General features: G+C 28.1%; 4 protein-coding genes across 8 annotated transcripts; 2 read left to right on the forward strand and 2 right to left on the reverse strand.

Annotated features, from left to right (window-relative positions):
- Window positions 1-823: 823 nt before the first annotated feature.
- Window positions 824-16,249, forward strand: LOC122712685. 3 transcript variants are annotated; one of them, XM_043932489.1, is made up of 7 exons: window positions 824-958; window positions 1,012-1,241; window positions 5,756-5,800; window positions 6,956-7,189; window positions 8,316-13,115; window positions 15,208-15,283; window positions 16,184-16,249. In XM_043932489.1, the coding sequence occupies exons 2-5, from the start codon at window positions 1,097-1,099 to the stop codon at window positions 12,299-12,301; spliced, it is 4,410 nt and encodes a 1,469-aa protein (XP_043788424.1). In that variant the 5' UTR covers window positions 824-958; window positions 1,012-1,096; the 3' UTR covers window positions 12,302-13,115; window positions 15,208-15,283; window positions 16,184-16,249. The 3 variants fall into 3 exon arrangements, with proteins under 3 accessions (XP_043788424.1, XP_043788425.1, XP_043788426.1); XM_043932490.1 differs by lacking the exon at window positions 824-958 and having other exon boundaries at window positions 1,097-1,241; window positions 8,316-12,954; window positions 16,184-16,247; XM_043932491.1 differs by lacking the exons at window positions 824-958; window positions 1,012-1,241 and adding an exon at window positions 5,382-5,520.
- Window positions 16,250-17,665: 1,416 nt separating this feature from the next.
- On the reverse strand, window positions 17,666-19,597 carry LOC122712689 (geminin). Of its 2 annotated transcripts, none has more exons than XM_043932496.1 (5): window positions 19,315-19,597; window positions 18,660-18,745; window positions 18,452-18,579; window positions 18,190-18,362; window positions 17,666-18,103 (listed from the first exon to the last, which is right to left on the reverse strand). In XM_043932496.1, exons 1-5 carry the CDS (start codon window positions 19,360-19,362, stop codon window positions 18,047-18,049), a joined length of 492 nt encoding a protein of 163 aa, XP_043788431.1. In that variant the 5' UTR covers window positions 19,363-19,597; the 3' UTR covers window positions 17,666-18,046. The 2 variants fall into 2 exon arrangements, with proteins under 2 accessions (XP_043788431.1, XP_043788430.1); XM_043932495.1 differs by having other exon boundaries at window positions 17,668-18,103; window positions 18,660-18,778.
- Window positions 19,598-20,068: 471 nt separating this feature from the next.
- On the forward strand, window positions 20,069-22,160 carry LOC122712615 (transcription elongation factor SPT4). 2 transcript variants are annotated; one of them, XM_043932395.1, is made up of 5 exons: window positions 20,069-20,324; window positions 20,398-20,504; window positions 20,588-20,643; window positions 21,315-21,329; window positions 22,022-22,128. In XM_043932395.1, the coding sequence occupies exons 1-5, from the start codon at window positions 20,256-20,258 to the stop codon at window positions 22,036-22,038; spliced, it is 264 nt and encodes an 87-aa protein (XP_043788330.1). In that variant the 5' UTR covers window positions 20,069-20,255; the 3' UTR covers window positions 22,039-22,128. The 2 variants fall into 2 exon arrangements, with proteins under 2 accessions (XP_043788330.1, XP_043788329.1); XM_043932394.1 differs by having other exon boundaries at window positions 20,076-20,324; window positions 21,315-21,444; window positions 22,022-22,160.
- On the reverse strand, window positions 22,029-25,035 carry LOC122712613 (synergin gamma-like). Its single transcript, XM_043932393.1, has 6 exons — window positions 23,533-25,035; window positions 23,075-23,444; window positions 22,830-22,993; window positions 22,613-22,754; window positions 22,356-22,498; window positions 22,029-22,250 (listed from the first exon to the last, which is right to left on the reverse strand). The coding sequence occupies exons 1-6, from the start codon at window positions 24,670-24,672 to the stop codon at window positions 22,029-22,031; spliced, it is 2,181 nt and encodes a 726-aa protein (XP_043788328.1). The 5' UTR covers window positions 24,673-25,035.
- Between the last annotated feature and the right edge of the window lie 583 nt (window positions 25,036-25,618).

A 25,618-nucleotide genomic window follows, 5' to 3' on the forward strand; every position in this document is an offset into this window, starting at 1 on the left:
CAATTAAATAATATTCATACAGTTCATTTTAATTCAAGACAAGCGAATTACTTTAAAATTATGAAAAAGAAAATGAATAAGTGACATAAATGGCAAGTATGTAATTGTAAGTATGTAATTGAATTTCAGAAATAATTAAGATTATTCAACAATAGTATTTAGATTTGACTATTAAAGAAAATATTCCAAAATTACATGCTCCTTATCTATGGAAAGTCAGTACCATTTAATCCATTTAACTTTTGAATCAGATCCATTACTTTATTTTATTTTAGATCCATTTTTTATAATTCAAATTGAAAAAATTTATTAAGAAAATAATAATAATAGCTTTGTTCAATAAAATTTAAGCAATTATTATTGTCTATTGTGGAGATATTTATTGGATTGTTTACAATTCTTCTTATCTAGTTATTTATCTATAATATAATTTTTAATATGAAATATAATATTTAAACGAATCTTTCTTAGAAAGTTTCTTTTTAGTTTCATATATTTTTCACTCCTATATATATTTCACTCCTACTCAATATAATTCAATCTTAAATGCATCTTAATTAAATAAGTAAATTATATATAATAACATTATTGTATAATAATATTTCAATATAATAATCATCCAATAATCCAATTGAAACGCAGAAACTGGCTAGAACCGATAAACTCTCCAACCGAACTCTCACCTGACTCACATCCTCCTATTCACAATAAAAGCAACCCACGGAATGCTGGTCAACGGAGTTACTGGAACGTAAAATCCCGGATACGAGCTACCGTTTTTCATTGATGCGGCTACGGCCAGGTGTGCCGGTCGCACGAGATGTTGAAGCATCAACTCCACAAAGGCGACGGTGTTTCAGAGGCGTGAGGGCAGTGCCAAGAGGTGGACACGCGCGTATCCGTGTCCGGTACCGGAAGTAGTCGCGTACACCGCGATCACGACGTGCACGATAGCGAGGTATGCGTCCAGGCTGGTCCATAGTGCCGGCAATAACTCGGCTGCTATTTCAGGAGGTCTAATTCGAGCCGGGTGACGGTAAGCTTTTAACGGCAGCGCTGCTAGCATCATCCACCGTCGACAGTGCCACCACCACCTATGGCACCTCCACCACCACCAGCACCGCCGACGACGACGATAACCACCGGAACGAAGAGTCTGGTGGCAGAGAGGCTGTTCCTCGCGCAGTCTCCCGTGCGCGTAGGCCCCCAATACACCGACACTGCTCCTCTGACCCTTCAAGGTAAACCATATAATCTCTTTTGCCTTCTAATTGACCCGGTGCTGACAAGTGATGGCGATGTCGTTGCGATTTTCACCATGAGCAGTGACCATGTGTAGTTGGATGAGCGTGCAATATTAAAAATATATATATGTTTGTTAAATTGAAAAGAAAAGTTCATAAAAATTCGCAACGATGTACCATCGCATATTCGTTCGCAATGGGTCCGAATAATCGAACGCTTTGTCATTTTTCATCGATCTCTGTGGAATATCCGAGCTTCCTTCTCGTCCATGATTTGAGACATATATGTTGAGGAATAAAAAATGAACGGTAGAGAAAATAGTAAGGAGAAGGATGGAAGAGGCCGTGATTTCGACAGAGAATTTAATTGGTTTAAAATAGAGCAAGAGTTTTAAAGCGGAAGAAGACCCGCCAAGAAAGAGGGACTCATCATCGCATCGCAATCGATTCCGTTGTGTCGTGTGCTCTTGATGATTGAAACGCGTACGTTGCCAAAATCGGGCAGCTTTCGAGCAACAAACCGCCCGTTTGGCAGACGTCCACGAAGAGCAGACCGTGTGGCCGATCGCCTCGAATTTGATCGCTTGTACAGGCAATGGAAACGGAAGGTCGCGAGGCATACGCGTATTTTGATTAACCTATTAAGGATCAAACAGTGAAATAAATGCGTAAATGTTGCATAAATGCAATATTAATTATAGAATCGAATGTACTAATAATTAATATATTGTTTTATTGAGATAATGGATATGGAATGTCCTTTTTCAAATAAGATTTCATGTATTCTTACTTTTCTTTTTACATCATATATTTAAAATAATTTTTACATACACATTTTTCTCAATGATTAATTACTTGTCACTTCAAATAAGAATTTAAAAATTTGTATGCTATTCTTAAAATTTCTTTTAAAATGATTAATATTTGTGATGTTCTCCTTTAAATTTTTATTTTCTTTGAAATATTTTTTCATAAGGAAAATCTAAATTTATATGACAAACTTGTACATTATATATAAGAAAAATAATTAATTATTTCTTTAAATAAAAAACGAATAACGATGAAAAAAAATGAAACAATTTCATAAATGTCAAAAAATAGAATTCAATAATGTAAAAAGATTGGAAGAGAGATTGCAAATCGAATTTAGAAATAGTAAATACTAGATTAATTCAACTGGTTGGTCTTTAATGGGTTAATAAATTCGCTAAAGCTCGAGGAAGACCGATGAAGGTGCTTTCTCGAGGTGGTATCGAGAGCCGTCTACCACGGTGAAACTTCTCCGAACTATTTATAAAGCAATACAGCCTCATGGTAGGACGCAGTTGCCTATCATGGTCGTCTCGCGTGCAAAGCAAACTGACCGGAACTTTCGCCCGCTTTCTCACCCTCGATAGCACCATCGTCTAACTACACGAGAAGAGTAAATTATCTTCGTTTCCTACGTTAGAGGATTTTTGCTGAATAACGTTCTTGCCTGGATGTCATTGACATCAGTTTTTCTTAACTTCTAGTGTTAAGAATATATGAATGTGTATACGTGATGGAATGTTGGAAGTAGGAGAAGAAATATACCTCCTTTCATAACTATTGAGACATTTATGAACGAATGAGATAAACTTGCAAAATCAAATAAAATAATAAAGAATTTGCATGTATTATAAATTATAAATTTGTATGTAATTAAAAACTTTTCAAGTAAAAAAATATCAAAATAATTATTTTTACATCAATAACTCAAATATTGCAAATTTTGAAAAAATAAATTGTACTATTACTGTGAGTGATATGTATTAATTATATCCTAAATTTTTTCACTAATTAATCTCCTGTAATCTGAAATCAATTATATCATTTTGTATAAAAATTCGCAAGTATAAAATTTTTAATACTTATAACAAGAAATATAATATAAATATATGTTGATTAAAAAACAATTGTTTTTGGCTAGGAAGTATATTTCTAAAAGCAGAAAAAGTAAATGTTTAATAAACTGTTTAGTAAACGCAAAAAAATGAATCAAAAATCATATGTTATGCATAGATTTATTACTATTAACAAAATTAGATTTCTGAAACTGGGTATCATCCAAAGATTCATTATTGCACTTAATAAATATTTCTTAAAAGCTTGACACAAGCTTGAAACTTCAGAAATAAAATTGATCCAAACATTGTAATTCTTTATTATTACTATTATTACCTTTAACTCTTTCAAAATCTAGAAACTTAAAGATTCAAATGAGATTACTGAATCTCTCACAGATTTTTCAAAATATATACATTTTAAATATAGAAACATTTAAAACTATATTAAAGTTGATATTTTTCAATATTAAAAATATTTAAACAAAATTTAAATATTTAAACAATATTTAAATGATCTGAAAAAAGAAATTAATATTCAATTATTGCAAAATTATCTCACTTGAAGTACTAATGATTAACAATTTATTTTATATCCTTTTATTATTATGATTTACAATTATTCATAATTATTTACAATTATAGTCTACGATAATATACCTAACTATTTTTACTTTCATAAAGTTTATAAATAGTTTGTCACAAAAGCGCAGAAAGTATAGAAACTCGTTCGTTTCTCAAAATAATCTTTATGATCACGTTGTACGAATGTTTGTCGCTCTTTCCCTACCCTTTTCTTGCTATTCTAAGGCATTAACACGAATAACTTTGCCGAGTGACCAAAATGTTACCGAACGATTGGAATAATGCCGGAGAGACGTTTATAATATAACACACACGGATTTATAGATTTTGCGTTGATCTTTTACGTGAAAGAAGTGAATGAGTAAACGTGTATTACGCAATACTCGTGGAAATATTTATTATGGTATAGCAACAACTGGAGGATGTTTGTTTAACTCGAGTTCTAAAAAGATTCGCAGTTGATGATACCAGAATAAATGAAGACTAAAACACTTTTATTCCAATCGATTTTTTTATTCTATATATGTATGATTTAAAAGATGATGTATATAATAGATAATCGAATATAATTTATATTAATGTGTACAAATTTTGTATACAAATATAATATTAAAAATATAATAATATTTTTTGTAAAAGTTTTACTTTAAATATATTTTTAATAATATTCTAATTCAAATTTCAAGTAATAATGAAAATTTTATAATAATGTATGTTGTTTTAGTTATATATATATTCATTTTTCTATTTATAATTTTGAATAATTAAAGAAGAGAATTACCTTTGATGTATCATAACTTTAGATATTATATTTTGTATTTGTGCATTAATCAAACACATTGTTTTTGATATTTTGTTACTTTTTGATATTTTGTTCTTACTATCTTATTTTCAGTATTATTTTTTATTAGATGACAGAATTGTTTTATAATTTTGATTTATTTTCCAATGTTTAATCTCTGAATTCCAGAAAAATAATTCATTAAGTTTGATAGTCATCTATTTTCAGTATCTATAACTAAAAATTCAGTATCTATAACTAGAAATTCTCGACGATAAAAAATAATTATTTTCTAAATTGTTTATTTCTTAAATTTCTTTTTATTTTATTCACTGTTAACATATTAATGTTAATAAATATTAACCAATTATAATATATATTTTAATATATATATTGTATAAAAATGATTAAAGTTAGAATACTTACATCATGAAAATAATTGAATACTAACATTGTTTTGTCAAAGGGACTTGTGGATTTTTAATAATTTCAAACAAAAATCTGTGAATTAATTAATTTCACTTAGTTTCATCATTAATTCTAATATTAAATTAAACATTATTGGTATTATATCAAACTATTCTATGCATCAGGAAACGAAACTATCGAACTATCGAAATAAAACTATCGAAATAAAATTATCGAAATAAAATTATCGAAATATCGAAATCGACATTTGAATAATTTGCGAGTCACGATTTCGAGTATCGATATATCGTATCGAGAGCATGGCGCGTAAAGCATAGAATCACAGCGAAGACTTCCTAATTTCCGTATACGCGAAAACAGGTCAAAGTTATTTTCGCGCGAGGCTTGCCTCCGAAACAGCCGCCAACCTTCTCTGCGATCGAGAAATACGCTGGCTAGACCTAGAGTCGGTCATTTAACATTCTGGACCCAGACGCGATCATATTCAGTTGTTTCGCGGAAACGCAAGATCAGAAATCTCGAAAACGCGCCGGATACTGTTAAATCGCGTAGAATGAATGTGGTCATCGGCTGAAAGTGGCTCAATGTCGTGGTTAAATAAAAACTGAAACAAAAAGTAAAAAATTCTTTTTTTTTCTTAATTTCAAAGAGATTAAATTCATAAATTAAATTTTTATTAATAAATGTGAAATGAAAAATAAAAAGTGATATCTTTTTCGTAACAAATCGAAAAAAAGATACAAAAAGATTATTTCTTCATATTTATTATTTTTTTTATTTATTTTTACATTTTAATATAATCTTATGATATCGATAGCTCGCTATAGAATTATGTTTGATTTCGGTTCCAGGCGGCCAGTTGAAGATCCGGAGGATCAAAATGTCAGAGGCGGAAGGTGAGGTCTTCTTTGTGACGAGCTGGTGTCACGATATTCTTTGAATATTTCTGGCCTAGAATTATTCGAATATCGTATGATAGAATAATGAACGATACGTCGACAAGAACTCAGGGAAAAATGTATGATAATCGTGGCTACTGAACGAATCTGAAAAGGCATTCAAATGATTCTTTTCTTTTTCAAATATATAACATAATTAACGAAACACTATCTCTTATTTTCTTTCATTTCTCAATTCTGATTCTGACTACTTTTTACTTTATCACAATTGAAAGATGCTCTTTGCACGTTATCTCTTTACTAAAATAAAGCATTAAAAAAAAAAAAACAAAATTAAAATGGAATAAAATGCGTACATCTTCCTGCAATGTAACCATTGCTGCTATGTTACAAATGTATGATATAAAGAAAATGAAAATATTATTGATAATTTATACTGATATTAAAAAGAATTAATCAATAAACAAGAAAGTTAATTAATTATTGGCATTTATTATCTAAATGCTTACATTTTGTCACATCATTTAAGTAATATTACTTGGTAATTAATTAATATTAGAATTATCAAACTTGTCAATATGAAAATTTATAATTACTGAAAATATGCTAATTTTGGAAATCAAATTTATTGATGTTTTCATTAATTTCACAAATTTCACAATTTATTTTTATTGAAACTCAATTAAAAAGAAACAATTAAATTAGGCTAAATAATCTAATTTGATTTCCAATATTTTGATATATATCAAAAATGATAGTTCTAATGTTAATTAATATATTTAATAGGATAACGAAATTTAAAAAATATTTGCTACTGCTAATATTTCTCATGAATGAATGACCAATTTGACCAAAGTGTTTATTAATATTTAATTTTTGAATTTCTATTCTTTCTTTTTAATAAATAATAAATATATTTATTTTCATGAGAAATTAATAATATGACGACTCTACTTAATCATTTATATCCACTTATAAATTAAAACATTTTTAATCAAAGTTCTTAAAAAATTTCATTTACATCCTTTTGGAATTATTATTTTTGTATTATTGATAAAGAAATTTCATTTTATAATGAATCACACTGACAGAATATTTAATTCTATGTTCATTTCTGATATTTCCACTTTAATATCTGTGAAATTTTTTCAGATATTCAATCCGTCGTGGAAAACCATGATTTCCAGAGTATCATAGAGGGAGAAAGCAGAAAATCCAACTCTGTACATTATTTAAACACTTATGAGAATATTCCAAAAGAAACTGTAAAAGAATATCCGGAAGAGACTAAGGAAGAACTATACCAAGAGAAAAAGGAAAAAGAAATATTCGTGGAGAACGAGAGGAAATCGAACGAAGCAGAGAAGAAAGAGGGCACCCAAGCAGGTTCGTGACGCATAGTAATTCAAGGATAGATGGATCACCTGTTTCGAGTCGAATGTATTTAGCTCAACATTCCGCGTCGTTAATTGCGTGTAAATTGAAATGCAAAGTGATTTGAAGAATCATTATATCTTCTATTTAATTTAGTCCATTGTTATTTAGGATTAAATTGTGATTTAATTTCATTCATTTTAATTCTTCTTTTCTCTCGATGATTGTTATCAATGATTGTGACACAGAGACTATTAAAAATGACTGACAATTTAATATAATAATTATTATAATATAAAATCTACTGAAATTTAGAATGGATAAATTTATAATGATTACCGAATACATTTCAAAAAATATTTTTAATGAATCGAAGATAATTTCATTAACAAGAAATTAAAAAGCTGGACCAATTCCATCAACATTATGTATAAAATCTATCATTATGTAATAACGAAGAGGTTGATCCATCTGGCTCCTTATCAAACAAGTTAAACTACCAAAAAACAAAAATTTAACTCCTTATACACAAATATCGATCATCTATTATTATCGATCTACATGAATAATGACAACTAGAGAAACTAGAGAATATTTTAAAAAATATTTTGAAATTATAAGATAACGAAATATGCTGGATAGTATTCAGTTTGAATTAGCCGGCCCCATCCGGCACCGATCTCTTGTCTCGCGGCTTCGTTCACGATTCGTCAAGCCTCTCTCTTCTGGTGGGTAGCCACGAGGCGTTGAACGAGCGACCGAAAATAAATCCTCGCGGAGAATCCCGTGGCTTTTAAATAAAGCGAGCGCGACTGCCGGTCAAGCCAAGCGGCTCCTCCTCGCGAAAACGCGTTTCAGGCGTTCCACGTTTCTTCTCTCTTCTCTTGCCATGTCTCGAACCAACACATGATTATATTTTATTCTTCATGCATACAACTTTTAACTTCTTACCTCACTGTAAAGAAATTGAAACAAAAAAAAAATAAAAGAAAACAAAGACAAAAAAACGATAGGAAAAAAAACGAATCGACAAACAAGAAAAATAAACTTCCTCTCGTGTATACCTCATGTGCTGTCTCACAAGTTCTTCAGCTCGTCTGTTGGGTTCAACCCTTGCTTCGTGTCGTTTCTTTTTCAGCGGGTTCGAGCACGGGAACCGTGGACGACAACGACAAAGGCGTCTCGAGACTCGAAGAGAACGCAACGAGAAAAGAAGAAGCCACGAATACGTCGACCACGACAGGTACCACCATCGATGGACGAAACGCGCCAGTCGGTGAGTGGAATTCATTACCACATCTGGTAGATCGTCTACGCGCGGCGCTCGAGCTTTCCCTAGGGAGTCGTCGCGACGATGAGCCGCCAGCTGTGCTCGAGGACTCCGGCATCGATTCTGAGGAGGACTTCCGGATGCGCAATTCGATGGAACAAGCGTTGGGCAACTGCAAAGAGCCGGAATTAAAAAAGGATCTCAAGTTTTTGGAGGATCTGTTGTTATCGGACATACAAACTGCTCTGTCGCGTCTTCGCGAGACCTTGGAGAAGATTGATGTGGCTGCGCTAGCTAAACACGGTGCTGCTTCCGATCCTACAAGTAAATTACAATTGTTAAGACTGGTATCGAGTTTATTGTCCAGACTACAAGTGCCTGAGGAAAAAACTAAAGAGAAAATATCATCGGTATTACCATCGACATCCTCGAGCAGAAGACGAAGAGGAACCAGACATACTATAGGTGTTTCCACGGAAGAATTGGCTAAAGCTAGAAAGTGGTTAGAGGAAGAAAAGAATATCTTACCTTTGAAGGATATTACGCTGGTTACTAAGGAGCAGAAAGATCCGAATGTATCTGGAAATGGAGATAATGTGATTAACATAATAGATAAGAAACCAGAAGAGATTCGTGACAAATGCACAAAGGATGCGATCAATCAACGTCAATTGTTAGAGGATAAAAATAAGGAGATCAGAGACAATTGTGTGTTTCGAGGAATACAACAAATGGATATTGCAGATAGTAAGAATAATAGAGATTTAAATATGTATCAGACTCAATATCGAGTTAATAATTATCAAGAAAAAGAAAATAACGAAAATAATATTGTTGAAGATAGTGAGGAAAGAAGTCGTGTAAGTAAATTAGCGTCTATACTCAAACAACGTGCTGAATTATCGGCTTCAGGGAGTGGAAAATACGGTGGTGCTAACAAGTTCAGTGCAAAGAAATCAAAAATCAAACGTGCAAATACTATTGATATTCCTAGTTACTTGAAGCTTCAAGCGGAAAGTCTTGGTCACGAGACTGCAGGTTGTGTTTCTTTGAGGAAACCAATTAACGTTGGAGACAAGACAACTTTCAACTCGGTCAATGTTATTGTGCCTACATTTCAACCTAAAACGGAAAATGATAGAAAATTTTTGGCCCTGATTAATAAGAATAACGAAGTACCATCAGTTTCCTCAGTAGTTCCATTTAAAACCATTGGACAAACTATGGATATGTCATCATTGACTAATGAAAATTGGAACAGTAGATTCTCTAATATCAAGACTGCCTTCGATAAATCATCTGCAATAGATGAAAGAGAAATTAAACCGTCTTTAAAATTTCGTGCAAATAAAATGTTCCCAAGTTCACCTCAAACACAAATTTATTCTAATACTAATCCAAATTATGATCCTCGAATGACGAAGATGGACACAACTACGGGTTTCAGACACGCGCCATCTTCTCCTTTTCGTAAAATAGAAAAATCAGGATCTCCGTCAAATGTTCCATTATCGTATCATTGGCCGAAAAATGTTCCAATGCCGACAAGCACGTTGAAAGAAAAGGCTAGAATGATGTTTGATCGAGAAACCACACAGCCATCTTCAAAACCCTCCAGAAACTATCCGGAAAAATCTAGTTTTGTTCGATCTCCATGGATCGAACATGAAAAAAACGAGAGCAAATCCAATGGCACGGTCACAGAAAACGGTAAATTGGATTATCGATCATTTTGCAAGCAATTCGCTCCATTCGTTGGCAAAACTTTTTCCATGGAATCAAAGAAACTGGAAGAACAACATCAACAAGAATTGATTCAACGGGACAGACTTCCTGGAATAGTGGATGGTAAGATTTCCTTTAAAGTAGTACCAGATAAACGTGTTCAAACCTATCAGTATCCTTCGATGGAACGTCGAGTATCCAAGGAGAAGCTTGAAATCATAAAAAGTGGAAAAGAACACAAATATGATGAAGATAGTTTTGCTGATGCCATTCTAAGAGATAGTTCATCTGTGGCTGTTCAAACTGGAATCGACGAAAATTATCAAAATGAAGAGAGATCGTTCAGAGTAGCACCTAGAATCTCAAAAAATCAGAATTTAATTTGCAACAATGTTGCTGTGCAGACTTCCAGCGAATTGAATAAACCAGTAATATCAGTAAATGATATAGATAGTGGAAAACAGTGGACATCTTTATGTTATGAACAGTCTGATTCTGATCAGACATCTGAAGATCGTCAGAGATTTATTTTGGATCATAACCAAAATTACCATACTGTATCCAATGATTCTGAGTTCAATAGTTCTGTAATGATCCCTGATCATGTTATTAATGAACAGGATTTTAAGGAGATTGTACCTTTTCTGGGAACTCAAAATTATCAAAAATCAATTGAAAATCCGGTGAAGAATTATCAGACTGAAAATACGGATAATCAAGATTATTCTTCTTCTCTTATTTCTCCTATTTTGTCTAATTTATCTGATTACAATCAATCGGATGAAGTATTAAATGCACGAGAAGAATGCAAAAATCATCAGAAAACATCAGATTGGCCTGTAGAAAGTTCTGATTTCCCAAATGATCAAAATATTCAAAATCAAGATATCAGTCCGGAAATTGGAGTGGTTACAAGATATACATGTGCTATTGGAACGGTAGCATCGTCGGTAGATAGTCCTGAACCTCGATCAGAAGAAATAGCAGTGGATTCTAGAACATCTTCATCTCCATCACCTTCTCAATGGTCATGGACCAGATCCAGACCGCCAACTAACGAGACTATTGCCTCAGAAGATGAAATCCGTCGACATAACTTATTGCAACAGAGTTTGGTTCGTCGTCTGCAAAATGAAATCACTTCTCTAAATGATCAGCCTCAAATTTCTAATTTTGGACAACATTTGACTATTAATCAAAAAAGTCAATCTCCTAACTTAGTTCAGAGTTATCAGCAAAAGTTTTCCGATCAATCGATGAATTTTACGACAACTCACCAACAACAAAATCATAACCAACCTATAAACGTATCTCAAAAGAATATTCCTCTTCAACAATCTAATTTTAATAAATCCATACATACCATTCATCAAGAACAGACTTTCAATCAATCTGTAAATTTTGATCGATCCTCAGGCTCTCAAAAATCAAATCGATTCATCAAATATCTAACACCTGTTTCTCAGAAGAAACCAGAGACATCTCGAGTACATTCACCAAGTCCAATGATTGCGAATAGAGTGGGTGCTCTCAGGGAAGCCTACGAACAGACGCCGAACTCTCAAACAAAATCAATTCATAAAGAACGTTCACCTGTTCCAAATGGAATGGCTCCAAATGATTCTAGTGACGAATATTTAGTATCCTGTGCAACGAAACCTTCTAGATCCATAGTATTATCGAAATCAGAATCCTGGCATCAGTTGGCTATTTCTAATCGTTATCCTCGAACTTCTCGTGTAAATGCACCAGCATCACTGTCCTCGTTTCCGAAACCACCAAAGCCAAGATCACCATCTTCTCAAAAATTGAGATCTAAACAATTTGAAGCGTCCTCTATGGCAGATAGTGTGAAGAAAATGGAGGATAAGATTAGACAATACTTCGATCAGCCAAGTGACATTGTTGAAACAAAGGATTCTATGAAACATAGAAGATCTCCTAGATTTGCATCTAAAGGAATGCTTGAATTATCTCGTAGTCGTACTATGCCTGGTTTGTCCGAAGAAAAATTACATGTTTTAATACCAACACCTCAACAAATGCCATTATTGAATGTGAATACTGCAGACGTTGACAAAGTATTCGACGATTTATTCGAAGAAGCCACGAGGACTGATAATCAGTAATTATTGATATACTATACTGATTTGAATCATTGTATTCTTCGTTTATATAATGGCTTGTATTCGAGAAATACAAGTTACCATATAGGATTTTTCTATGGTGAGATCTATTTTTTGGCCTAGCTAGAAGAACTGTTGTATCCCAAGGATTCTTGTTGTCGATAGTTGTAATTGTCCTTCAATTCCAGAAGAGGTCTCTAGTATCGTGTTTAATCGAAACATTTTATCGATATAAACAATTAGTTCGATTTACTTGTGACGCTATGGAGTATCTTTTAAAAATTAACAAACAGAAAAAGACATTTATAAAAATGATATTATTACATTAATTTAGTAGAGATCAATTAATTAACAGCGTTGTGTCATAGAGAAGACAGTGAAACTTTGAAAGTATCAAAAAAAAGTGAAGTGAAAACAAAAAAAAGTAATCTTAATAAATAGAAATAAAAAGAGTAAAAAATTCAGAGTAATTACACAATGAAATAAAAAAGGAGCTCAAAACAGTGGATCTATATGGATTTCGACAAAGAGGATCAGCTAATACTGAAAGTTATTCGTTGAGGAGACAAAACTGAATACTAAACTGATTATTGCTCGTGTATCAAGCGTTCTCTCACGGAGAAAGTTTCTTGTTTCATGCCGAAGAAACACCCTGTGTATGCTTTTCACTCTTGTTTGTTTTATATTTCTTTTTTTCTTTTCTTCTCTTTTTTTATTCTTTTTTTAATAAGCTTCGAGTCGCGCTCTATGCGCGAACACGTTTTGTGGACGGACATTCAGAGTCGCTAGAAGGTCGTGCCAAAGCCCGAATAAAGCAGTGAGTCACAGCCCTTCTTTGTTGATCCTTTTTTGACGCGCAGTAGCGTGTAGCTTGCACCAGCCGAAATGTGCACGAAGTTTGAAGAGTAGCATATATTAGTATTATATATTATATATCTAGATACTATAAAATACAGTGGAGGACGCTATTTGAATATTTTAACTCAATTTTACTTTAAAAAATTTTTGTTTTTTCTATTTACTTTCTTCGTTGAATTATTAAATCAAAATAATAATCAATCAGTATCATCAAATTACTATTTCAATCGTTGTAATAAATTAATTTATTAATGATTGATAAATTAATGCATGAATCATTAAAGAATAATAGATCAAAATTTTGATTAAATTTTTTTATTGATTTTTTTTTAGTTTTTTTTTCTAATAAATTTTTCTATAAAGTTTTTTTATTATATCTTTTTTTACAAAATTTTTTTTTAAATGTTTGTTTAGAAAAGATAGTTAAAATGATACATCTTAAAGTTTTTAATAAAAAATTTATTTTCTTTTAAATTTATTTAATATATTACAGGTAATTTATATAAATTATTATATGCAATTTATTTAATTTATACACTTATTAAAATAAGTAGTTAAAATAAGTAGTATTAGTATTAATATTATAAAAATTTAATTTCAGAAATTTAGATAACGTCCTCTCACCAAACAGGCGACAACACACATAATTTGAAATTGTTTGAAACTAACGAATCTAATTATAATATAATAAAAAAAAACGCATTAAAATTTATTCAAAAGGATCAAATACTTAATTTCATGAATTAAAAAAACGAAGGTTTGATAATCTTTAATTAGCATAATAGTTTTATTTTATACTCAATGCTTGGATACTTGGCAAAAATGAATAATATAATATGTACTGATAATATATTGATTGTTATCTCTCCAAACTAAAAAATGGAGGAGAATATATTCATATATACTAGCCATATGATTAAAATTCATTTTATTAACAACTCACTCGCTCATTTTTTTACTAATCAGATCATAAAAATTATTTTTACACAAATTACAAAAATAAAATCACAAATTATTTACAAAGATCACAATTTCATTAATTTAAACATAAAATATGAAACAAAAAGAATTGAAAGACTTATTTAAAAATCATATAATAATTAAATATTAATAATATTAATAATATTAACAATATTAATTAAAAGTTATCAAATAAAAATATTAAAATTTTCAGGAAAAAAGCTCTCTTACTGTATTTTTTATCAGGAACTTATGATAAACAGCGAATGGCTCTTCGATTGACGTAGAAGCAATTCGTCCTCTATCGATATAAAAATAGCGCGCCTTATACTGTACTACACGTGCATTTATTTGGAGATTATAAACACAGAGAAAGAAAGAAAATCAAGAGATGCGCCAGCCAAGTTTCCAAGTTTTTTTCAAGTTTTTTTCCAAGTTTGCAAAATCAATGAAGAATTATTTCTGATAACTTAATTTTTACACTTTTGCGTTTCGTCGAGAAAATACCATTGTATTTATACGAATCTCTACTTTCGTGTGTTTAATATATGCATACACATACATAAATATAAATATTTATGTGAACGCGTAAAACGCACGAATTGAACCTATTGCACTTTATCTAAAAGTTTTATTGCTAACGTTTCTCACATGAACACAGAAAACACACAGTTTAGATTAGGAATTTTTTAGTTTTAAAATCTAGCTCCACGTGTTTCTTGCTATTGGAGCGATTTCGTCATCGCCTCGTTGCGACTCGAATCACAAAATCAAAAATGAAAAATAATTTTTGAAATAATGATGTATTATAATAATATATTGTTATTTATTGGTTATATTGATTTGAAAAAAAAAGAAAACCTCTGATCGAGAAATGGCGACGAGGTTGAGAAACGAAAATTTTTTTTTAATTTTTGAATTTTTTTATTGAACTTTGCCAAATCCTTCTAATAATTCTCACATGCGCAAAGATTTTTATTGACAAATTTTTAATTAGATATAGATAATTAACATTGATAAAATGAGTTTCAATTAAGTTTTACAACAATGATAATGTTTTCTTGATTTAAATAATTTTATTCGTTTTTCAGCTCGCAAGAAGCCGCTATCACCGTTTGCCAAGTTTCGTGAACTCGATAGACAAAATAGCGCCGCTTCGTCACCTAGGTAATTGAATACTATTTACAAGCGTTGTTTATTTATACAATAGGTATTTTCGCTTTTATTATTGATGAAAGAATCGATATTATTAGACAACGAAAAAGTTTTTTCTATCTCTTTCGGTATTAAAAGAAACGTAACTATTTTAATAGTACTATATCAAATATATTTTTTAAATAATAAGAAAAGCATTACTATTAAAATAACTAATGATAGTTATTAGTACTAAAGTATTTAAAAATATTAAAATTATTAGAATTCAAAGTTTAAATTAAAATAATAATTACATTATTTAAATTAACTATCAAATAATACTATTAGACTACAATATACAATATTTATGTATGTTAGAAAAAAGGATCTTTTTTTTTTCTAAACTGTAAAATAAATATTCTTTTCTAAAAATCTAAAAAAAAATACATCTTATTGTTTAGCATAATCTTCTTAACGAAAGGCATCTCTTTTTCTATTTCCTTTTAAAAATGCTATGCTATTCATTTAGGCAATATAATGATAGACCATTTTTGTTAGAGCATTTTCAAGTTTTATTTCATTTTAACATTTCATTTTAATTTTAATAATTGATAGTTAAAAAGACTTACCAATAATTCTGTTTATGATTAGATTATCTTCAATCCTCATTATCCATTTATATTCATCATAAAGATATTTCTTAGATTTTATTTCTATTATAAATAGTTCAAACAAACAATAACGATTATTTGCCTTCGATATTTATTCTATATTTTTCTATAATCGTTATTATTAATATATACATATATTAATATTATAAATATCATAAACATTATATTTTCCAATAATTTTAATAATAAATTTTATATTTTTAAGCACTTTTGATCTCTTTGAAATTGATGAATTTTTCTTCTATATTTCTTCTATATTTAGTCCTGTAAAATCACCGGCAACAGAGTTTCGATTCAAGTTTACCGAACCAACAGTACGGGACAACGCGGTACAAATAAAAGAGCGGCTACTGGCGTGGTGCCGTTCCAAAACCAAAGAATACGAGGTAAATTCGTTTTGCAAATGGAACTTCTCGAGTTCACACACTCGTATATATGTTATTTACAGAAAAAAACAGTTCTGAAAGAAAAGAATGAGAAATAATTATACATTGGTAGCATCAAAATTGCGCATCAATTATGGTATGATTATATTTTTTATTGCAGAATGTACAATTAGATAATTTCTCGACGAGCTGGAACAACGGATTGGCGTTTTGCGCTCTGCTTCATCACTTCAGACCAGACGCTTTCGACTTTTACTCGCTACAACCAGAGAATCGTAGAATGAATTTTGAGTTGGCGTTTAAAAAAGCCGAGTAAGCTTATATAAAAAATATTTTCTTATAATATATATATTTCTTCATTTTTCTTTTCAAAGTATTTTTTAAACATTCTCTTTTTTTATATATATATAATTTTCAAAAGCATTTTTTTTATAAATCTATAATATAGAATATAATAAAAAAGATATGATAAATCTCTAATTAAAATAATTAGGGAAAACATATGAAAGGAAAAGAAAGGATTATTATTAGATAAATAATTATTTTGAATAATTAACTATGAATGTTATAATACAATTTAAGCTTAAATATTTTATTTCTCAAAAAATTCTGAAAATTTTCTTTAAAATCCTTTTAATTTATAATTATTTAATAAAATTTTTATTTTTAAAATTGAATAATTGAAAATTTTTTCATAGTGAACTCGCCGGGATCGCACCACTACTTGATGTTGAAGATATGGTAATGATGCGTCGACCAGATTGGAAGTGCGTCTTTACCTATGTGCAATCTATTTATCGCCGCTTTAAAGACGAAGATTAAGAATTGATTTTAACGCTTTTTAATAGCGTTTTCACAATGCACACCTGATTTTCAACCGCCTTACGATTCGTGGATTCAATCTGCTATTTTTTTGAATAAATATTATCAAAAAATCATTCTTCAAAATCAATTCTTCAAACATGAGAAGAAAATAAATTTGAAGTAAAATTTTAGAACAAAGAATAATGAAGAAATACTAAATAAAAAAGTATACTTTTGTGCATCTCATATTTAGTAATACGTTCAGTAACATTTTTATGCACGATTTTTATGCCTTCTGATGATAATTCTTAATTATTTTCATTAAAAGATGTGATGCAAATAAAACAGCTTTCTTGAATATATATATATAATATTGTATCTGATGCGTTATTGTGAACAAATCATCAGTTATTATCAAAATGAAATTTATATTGATGTTTTGAATGAAATTTAAAATTTTTTACGCCAAAGATTTGTTAAATAAATATGTGATGTTAAGTTCGATTAATATCATTATTTTTTGTTAACAATAAAGTAATATAGATCATAAATTTTTTAATTAGAAGGTACAAAAAAAAATAAAGAATATTAAAAAACCAGTTTATTAATTATAATCAAAAATATATTTATATTATATTAGATACTATTCTGAGTAAATACAACTATATTCGCAGTCATAGTCTTAATTAATTCAGTACATACATACAAATAATCATGAACAATTAAAAAGAAATAACTATATAAAAAAAAATCTTACATTTCTAGCTTATAAAAGCTTTATTTGAATTTTAATTCAGATTATGCAATCTATTAATATTTATTATTAATAAATCTATATATTATCCATTATATTTGGCCTCAAATCAAAAAACATTTAATATTTAAAGAATCAAGATGTTAAGGCACTAATTAGTATTTGATTGCATAATATTAAATTAAATCGTATCTTCTAGGGAATTATTTATATCATTTCTATCTTCTCCAATCATTTCCTATAAAATAAATTATATTTAATTATACATAGTTGGTTATAAAAATATTTTAAATGTTATAAGTAAAAGATTGCTTATGATTATACCTGTAAAACTTCAACCAGTGCTCTAGATTCATCTAACATTTCTTTATAAATACGATTTTCTTCTTCTAATGTTTCAACACGTTCAGTCAATTCTTTGTTATCTTCTAAAGCATCTTCAAGCGCTATCCGTCGTCTTTCAGCTAATACTTCCCAATAATTTTCACTAGGACCAGCTAATGTAAATATGAAAAATTATCAAATTAACAATGGTATAAAATAATTTTTTTTTTATTTTTAACTTTTGTTTTTAACAAAAATATACCTTCAGATGTTAAATCTTCAACTTCAATTTTTATTTTTCCTCCTCTTGCAGTTTGTACAGCTTTATCTTTTAAAACTATTTTTTTACGTTTTGGCTTTTCATCAATTTTTGGTTTTTCTTTCACTTCACTAAATGAAATTTTTATTAATTTGAATAATATATTTACATTTAAGTATGGAATATAAAAAAAATTATAAAATTTATTTACTTTTTTATTGTTTCCTTTGCTGGAAGAGCAGATCTAAGCATCCTCCTTCCACCACCAACTAAATTTTCTTTATCAGTTGCTGCTGGCTGCAAAACGTGCAAAGACTTTCTGACCTTATCCTGTTTCAATAAAGATAAAAATATATGATGTATGATAAAGCATTCACATGCATTGTGTTGCTTGAATCATATATTATATATTCATTAAGAATGAACATTATATGTTCATTAAGAATGAATGAATAATTAATAAAAAAAAAGATAATGATTTATTATATTATACAAAATAAACAAAAAAATCTTTATATATTTATATATTACTATATACTTATATACTTATATATTTATTTACTTATATATATATATACTTATATATTTATATATTTTAAATATATAAATATATTTATATTTATATATTTATATATTACATACAATTACATACAATTTTAAGAATTTATTGATAAATTTAAAACGACAGTTAATTAATATTCAAAATTCGTAGAGAAATAAAAAATTTAACAAAACAAAATAATAGTTTCATAAATTAAAATATTTATTTTACTCCAAAACAATAAAATTTCAATATAATTAAATGCAAGAAATATTTTCATCTTTTATAAAAATTATTGTATTAAAATTTTTATTATTATACTAACCTCAGGAGTAACAGTTTTGGCGGCAGAAACCTTTGTACCAGGTTTCATGATAATAGCCTTTAAAAACGCGAGTCAATAAAATAATTCAGTTATTATTGTAACGCTGAACGTATGTACAAAATATTAAAATGATACTTATATTTTCAGATTATAATTTTTAAAATAGATATAGTTCAAATAAAAAATAACCTTCATCCTGCGTTTACAACTGTACAATAAACTTCAATATATATATAATGTACTATTTTCCCGCTTTAAAGCATTACTTCTGTCTCAAAAATGTTATTTTTATAACGCAATAATAATTTAAAATTAACGGATAATTTTTATGATAATTAATATAAATATATAAATATAAAATTATTTTAATGATTCTCAAAAAAACAGAGAAATTATTTTTTAAAATATTATTAAAATTTAAATAAATATCAGATTTTTATTAAAATACGAATATTAGATATATTTATGAACACTCTAAAATATTGTAAATAAAATTAAAAAAAAAAATTTTTTTTAAAATTAATCAGCATAATATATAATTATAAAAATTTTAATTTATTTATTTATTTTGTCATATATGAAAATTTGAAATATCAATAAAATAAGTTGCTAGAAAATTTTCTTCTCGCCATTTTTATATATTATATATGTATGTGATATCATCAGGTAGATGGCGTTATTTATCATATTATGTTGTCAAGTACACATTCTTTTACCAATGTTAATGGTTTCCTTCTCCATGCCAGATGTAATCTTTATATTCTCATTTCCCATTTCTCTTATTTAGTTGACGTCTGTGTCTCAGTGAGGGTTTGTGAAAATTTTTTTGATCCATTCGTGGAATGTCATGTTATTTATAATATATTAACTATTATTATTTGTTCAACAAAAATATTTTTTATCAAAAGATTAAACAAAAATTATAATATAAAATATTAAAGATGTCCATGGAAACAGTTCCGAAAGAGTTACGTGGATTAAGAGCTTGTTTAGTATGTTCTTTGGTTAAGGTATATATTTTTGTATTTTTTATCATAATTTTTGTGTGAAATTAAATTATTAAAAATTTTCATTTTATTGTAGACATTTGATCAATTTGAATTCGATGGTTGCGATAATTGCGATGAATTTTTACGTATGAAAAATAATAAAGATAACGTTTTTGATTGTACCAGTTCTAATTTTGATGGGTAAGTCATTTAAATAATAAAATTTTTATATATATAATAAATATATTTTCTTTATTTTAAATAAAATTAATATTATTTTTTAGTATGATTGCAGCAATGAGTCCTGAGGATAGTTGGGTATGCAAGTGGCAAAGAATAAGTAAGTAATAAATTTATATTTACACTTAATAAGTTAAGGTTAAGCAAAAGAAATATTGTTATTTTATTTTTGTACACTTTTACAAAATTATAAGTTACATTATTTCATAGTAAATCATATTCTAAACTGGTATTTTTTATTTCATTAATATTTCATTAAATTTTTGATATATTAATCTTTCTTTTTTCTGTTCCAATAATCTGTTTTGGCAGTGCAAATAACAATAATCTAAATCATGTTTTATATTATATATGTAAATGTATTGAAAGGCAGCACTTTGTACAAGATTTTAAGCCAATATTTCAATACAAAAGATGCAACTAATATAAAATAATTAAATATTAAATTGCAAAATATATATATATATATATTGCAATTTAATAAATTTTCGTGTCTGAGATTCTTAATATTAAGTATTATACATTTATACAGAATTTTCATTAATATATGATATTATGTATAATTAAGGAACATGCTTATGTGCGTACATAAGATTCTAATTTTAACATATTTTAATTTCATTATATTTTGCAATAATTTTTTTACATGTTATTTTTATGTTTTATAATTTTTTTCTTAATTTAACTTAAAACAAAATGGACAAAATTTGTTGTTCAAAATTATAAATATTTGATATTAGAATTGAGATTCGATTTGTTTTTTTTTTTCAGATCGATTTTGTAAAGGTGTGTATGCAATATCAGTATCAGGTCGATTGCCAGCAGGTGTTATAAGAGAGATGAAAAGCAGAGGAATAGTGTATAGACCGCGCGATACAAGTCAACGATAATTTCAAAAATTGTAAGATAACTACTGTATTTTTTTTTTAATATTATTTAATTAAGAATAATCTAATTACTTATTTCATAATTTGCACTAAGAATTTTATAAGATCTTCACGAAAATATTATATTCGATTTGATTGATATGAACTTTTGTTCAGATTTTCAGAATTCTATTGAAATTCTTTCAATCTTTTTGACTATATTTAAGATTTTTGTAAGATTTGTTCGCGATTCTTTTGCTTTTTTTCTAATTCCAAAAGATTATAGTATATTAATATTTCCGTTAAATTTTTTGATATCTGTACAGAATTTTAAAAGAACTAGTTAATACGATTTTGAAAATGTTCGATTTTTAAAGAATATGTACAATTGATGTGGAATCCACTTTTTCTTATCATAAACATTTCCCAGATTTTTTAAAACCGCATTTATATTAGATAATTTTTAAAAAATGTTAATGTTTGATTTTCTAATCATTAATTAAATATAAAGTTAATTCACTCTGGTTTGCTATAAATCTTCATATAGTAAATTAATATGTGTACATTAAAAAATTTTCGAACGCAAGTTTTTGTCTTTTTTCTCTAATACAGATCAATATCAAATATGATTGTTACCTGGACATGTGTTCAAATGAGAATAAACGGGATGCCGCATCACGGGCAAATTACTATTTACACAATTAAGCCATAGATTTGCACAAGTAACGTGATAATTATTCTCGTTATATACTACTCTGCCGCTGGTAATAACCGTTAAACAAAGTGAGCAACAAATGGCTTCTCCTTGATGTAAAGGCCAAGCTGGTAATTCCGTAACGATCTGAAATTTATTATAATGTTATTATAAAAACGTTATTATAAAAACATAATGTACAAATTTAAAACTTTGAATTAATAAAAATTAATAAATATAAGAATATCTTACTGGTATATTTGCATAAAATGGTTCCATTTCTGCCCAAATTCGATCAATGTCCATTAAAAGTTCATCAAAACCTATTATATTAATATCCATTTCTTTATATGAAAAATTAACTCGTCTACAAACAGCTGCGACTTCAGCTAAATCTGATTTAAAAAAAAAATTCAATAATAGCATTATTCATTTTAAAATATTATAAAAAAATTAATAAATTCTTTGAGAGTTCATTTTATTTAGTAAATTTTTACAATATTACTTACTACAAAGAAAATTATATCCTTGTGCTGAATTTAAAACTTCGTGCAATATAAGTTCTGAATTAATATTTGTAAATATATTTGCAGCTATTTGTAACAATAATACACAGCTTTCCATATATTGCTTCCATTCCCAATATTCTGACTATAAAATTATATAAATTAAATTATTTTTTATATTATCCTTTTAGACATATATTAAAAATATAAGAAAATTAACCTGGTGTGTAGTATCCATTACTTGTTCATCTTCTGTATTTGAAGGTAAGAAAGACTTAAGATCTAAACTAGGCACAGATCCTGATCGAGTTAATGCATTTGATGCACCATTCATAAATTCTATACTATTAATTGATATGGCATCTTCCTTTTGAAGAGCTTTCCCTTAAAATAAAATATAGCTATTATATTATACTATTTATAATGTAAAAAACAATAGAATAAATAACTTGCAATATTAATTACCTATCTCTAAAGAGCGTTCTTCTATGTTATCCTCAAGCTTAAGATTGTCAAATGATTCAGAAATATCTGGCATAAAATTAAAATCTGCTGCATTTGTATTATTGTTAGTAGATTTAAACTCAAAATCAGTAAAAATATCAACAAAATTGTCAGTATCTAAAGCATTTATGGCAGGAGTATTAACAGGTTGTTCTGCAGATACAAATTCTCCAAATTCATCAGTTGATTGATTATTGTAACTTGCGTTTGAATCTGGTTCAGTTGATATACTTGTTTCTTGAACCAATGCACGCAAGGCACTATATTTATCTTCAACAAGTTGGAGATTCATAAGATCCTGCTGAGTGGGTTCCAATGTTGCTGATTGAGCCTAATTATACATTTATAATTAAACTATAATAAATTTATATAAACTTTAAACTTTTAGTACAATTAATGTAATTTATATAATAAAATACCTTATCGATCCATTCTAACTTATTCAAAACATCTTTATCATTTAAATGTACAATTTCTGTATTTGTATAATCTTTTACATTTTCACTATGGTCCTTGGGCGGATCATTATTTCTTATCACTGTATCCTTAAGAATTACTGTTTTAGATTGATTTTTTATTGTACACTTAGGAAATAAATCTGATAAACAATCTAATGTTGACTGATCTTTGCTTTGAGATATTGTAGTTAATGGTATTGATGTAATACGCGTTTGAATAGTAGTAGTGCCATGAACAGATTTAGCATTTATATTATTTTTTTTTGACTTTTCCATTGGTTTTTTAACACCTAAATTATGATTTGCAAGTCTACTTCCAATAGCTGAACCTTGTTTAGTATCCCAAATGGGAATGTTAGAAATATTAGGGATTGGAGCACTTTGAAACTCAGAAAAGTCATCACACAAATCTGTTGCTGGTTTAGAATCTAATTGAAGGCGGGAAGTTTGTTTTGCATCTCTTAATATATTATTGGTATCCCATATTGTAGTAGAAGAGACATAAGATTTATTATCAAAACATGAAATTTTTCCAGGTACATTGTTTGCCATTTGCACATTTAAATCTGAAGATATGATTCCTTGTTGTAATTTCATTTTTCCTTTAGTCTCTAAAGAATATTTTTCATCTGAGGCAATAAATCCAATTTCAGTATTATCTTGATCATTTTGAAATTTAGCTGCAGAATTCATTTGTGTTATAGGCTGTAGATTCATTAAACATTCAATATTTAAATATGGAGTAGGTGGAAATGGAAGTAAATGTAATATATCTAGACTATTAAATGTATAAGAAGCTTGTGCTGCAGCAACAAGAGCAAGAACAATATATAATTCTTGCTCTGTGAGCTGTCCAGCATATTTTTGATTTGCTAAATTCCATATGTGTCCAAGAACTTCTGTGGGAAGTTGACTTGTGAGCAATAAAGGAAAGACTTTGTTAGTATCAACTAATAGTTCGGTTTGTATTCCATTTGTTCTGATTTTATCTTCCCGTACTGCTTCCCATACCATTTTATAGATTGGTGGTAAAGTAGTGGAATTAGTCCACAGCCAAGTTGGCAACTGATTCAGTCTTTTATCCATATGAGTTTTGTTCATTATCAATAAACGATGTTTAATCAAATTTTTGCTATGACGAGTTTAAATTATGTGAACTCGTCGAGCAAAATAATTTCATCCTTTAATTTACTACCCTGGTACATACATCAAAGTTGATATCATAAACATTTCACTCATTTACTCGATTTATTTTAATATTTGCACATGTCACTAGTGTTACATTTCTTGTTGATAGTTTCCATTGCAAAAAATATACGAAGAATAATCCGATTTCTTGATTATTATGATTCTTGATACAATCAAAATTATTAATTCGAGACAAAATGAGACAATTGCGTGGCAAATAACTTAATTCAGGTGTCACTGGATCACTACTGAACGATGTTCTGTTACAAAGGTAGATTCGCGACAAGTATAATGAAGTTTATTTAAATTTCGAGCTTAAGATGCTTTACATTATACAAAATTTGTAAAATTATTAGTTTTTAACATCGCATTTTTAAAATATAAAATTAAAAATAATTTATTTTAATATTCTTTACATAAAATTATAATTTATTAATATTTTATTTGCTAGTCGATATTTTTTATAGAATATAACTTTTCTTAAATTTTCTTTTATCAAATTTTTAAAAATTAAAAGATCCTAAATTTAAAAAATTTAACATAAACATTGTTATGATTGATAAAATAATTGTAAGGCTCATAAATTTAAAATTATAAACTGTAAAAAATGTGGAAACTGAATCATTTTATATAATATTGCAATTACATATGAATCGCCTTAATAATCGATTACAATATCTTAGAATAGATTTATCATTCAATATATTTACATCATGTATAATATAATTTGTATTATATTCGTGTTATGTATTATATTTATTTTAAATGTAGTTATATTTATAATTTGTAAAATATATTTTTGTATTTTTATATATCATTATATCATATATATATATATATATATTTCTTAAAAATATGA

This window comes from Apis laboriosa, unplaced genomic scaffold (assembly GCF_014066325.1).
Source record: "Apis laboriosa isolate Shangri-la unplaced genomic scaffold, ASM1406632v1 scaffold204_cov149, whole genome shotgun sequence".
NCBI classification, from domain to species: domain Eukaryota; kingdom Metazoa; phylum Arthropoda; class Insecta; order Hymenoptera; family Apidae; genus Apis; species Apis laboriosa.

Bases quoted from the DNA above. Each gene is read 5' to 3' on its own strand.
- LOC122712685 (XM_043932489.1), top strand. From the start codon at position 1,097: ATGGCACCTCCACCACCACCAGCACCGCCGACGACGACGATAACCACC. The intron at 1,242-5,755 runs GTAAACCATATA...TTTCGGTTCCAG, and splicing joins TGCTCCTCTGACCCTTCAAG to GCGGCCAGTTGAAGATCCGG. The intron at 7,190-8,315 runs GTTCGTGACGCA...TTTCTTTTTCAG, and splicing joins GAAAGAGGGCACCCAAGCAG to CGGGTTCGAGCACGGGAACC.
- LOC122712689 (XM_043932495.1), bottom strand. From the start codon at position 19,362: ATGAAACCTGGTACAAAGGTTTCTGCCGCCAAAACTGTTACTCCTGAG. The intron at 18,779-19,314 runs GTTAGTATAATA...TTATTGAAACAG, and splicing joins CCAAAACTGTTACTCCTGAG to GATAAGGTCAGAAAGTCTTT. The intron at 18,104-18,189 runs GTATAATCATAA...TTTATTTTATAG, and splicing joins CACTGGTTGAAGTTTTACAG to GAAATGATTGGAGAAGATAG.
- LOC122712615 (XM_043932394.1), top strand. From the start codon at position 20,256: ATGTCCATGGAAACAGTTCCGAAAGAGTTACGTGGATTAAGAGCTTGT. The intron at 20,505-20,587 runs GTAAGTCATTTA...ATTATTTTTTAG, and splicing joins ACCAGTTCTAATTTTGATGG to TATGATTGCAGCAATGAGTC. The intron at 20,644-21,314 runs GTAAGTAATAAA...TTTTTTTTTCAG, and splicing joins ATGCAAGTGGCAAAGAATAA to ATCGATTTTGTAAAGGTGTG.
- LOC122712613 (XM_043932393.1), bottom strand. From the start codon at position 24,672: ATGAACAAAACTCATATGGATAAAAGACTGAATCAGTTGCCAACTTGG. The intron at 22,994-23,074 runs GTAATTAATATT...TTTTATTTTAAG, and splicing joins AGAACGCTCTTTAGAGATAG to GGAAAGCTCTTCAAAAGGAA. The intron at 22,499-22,612 runs GTAAGTAATATT...TTTTTAAATCAG, and splicing joins AGGATATAATTTTCTTTGTA to ATTTAGCTGAAGTCGCAGCT.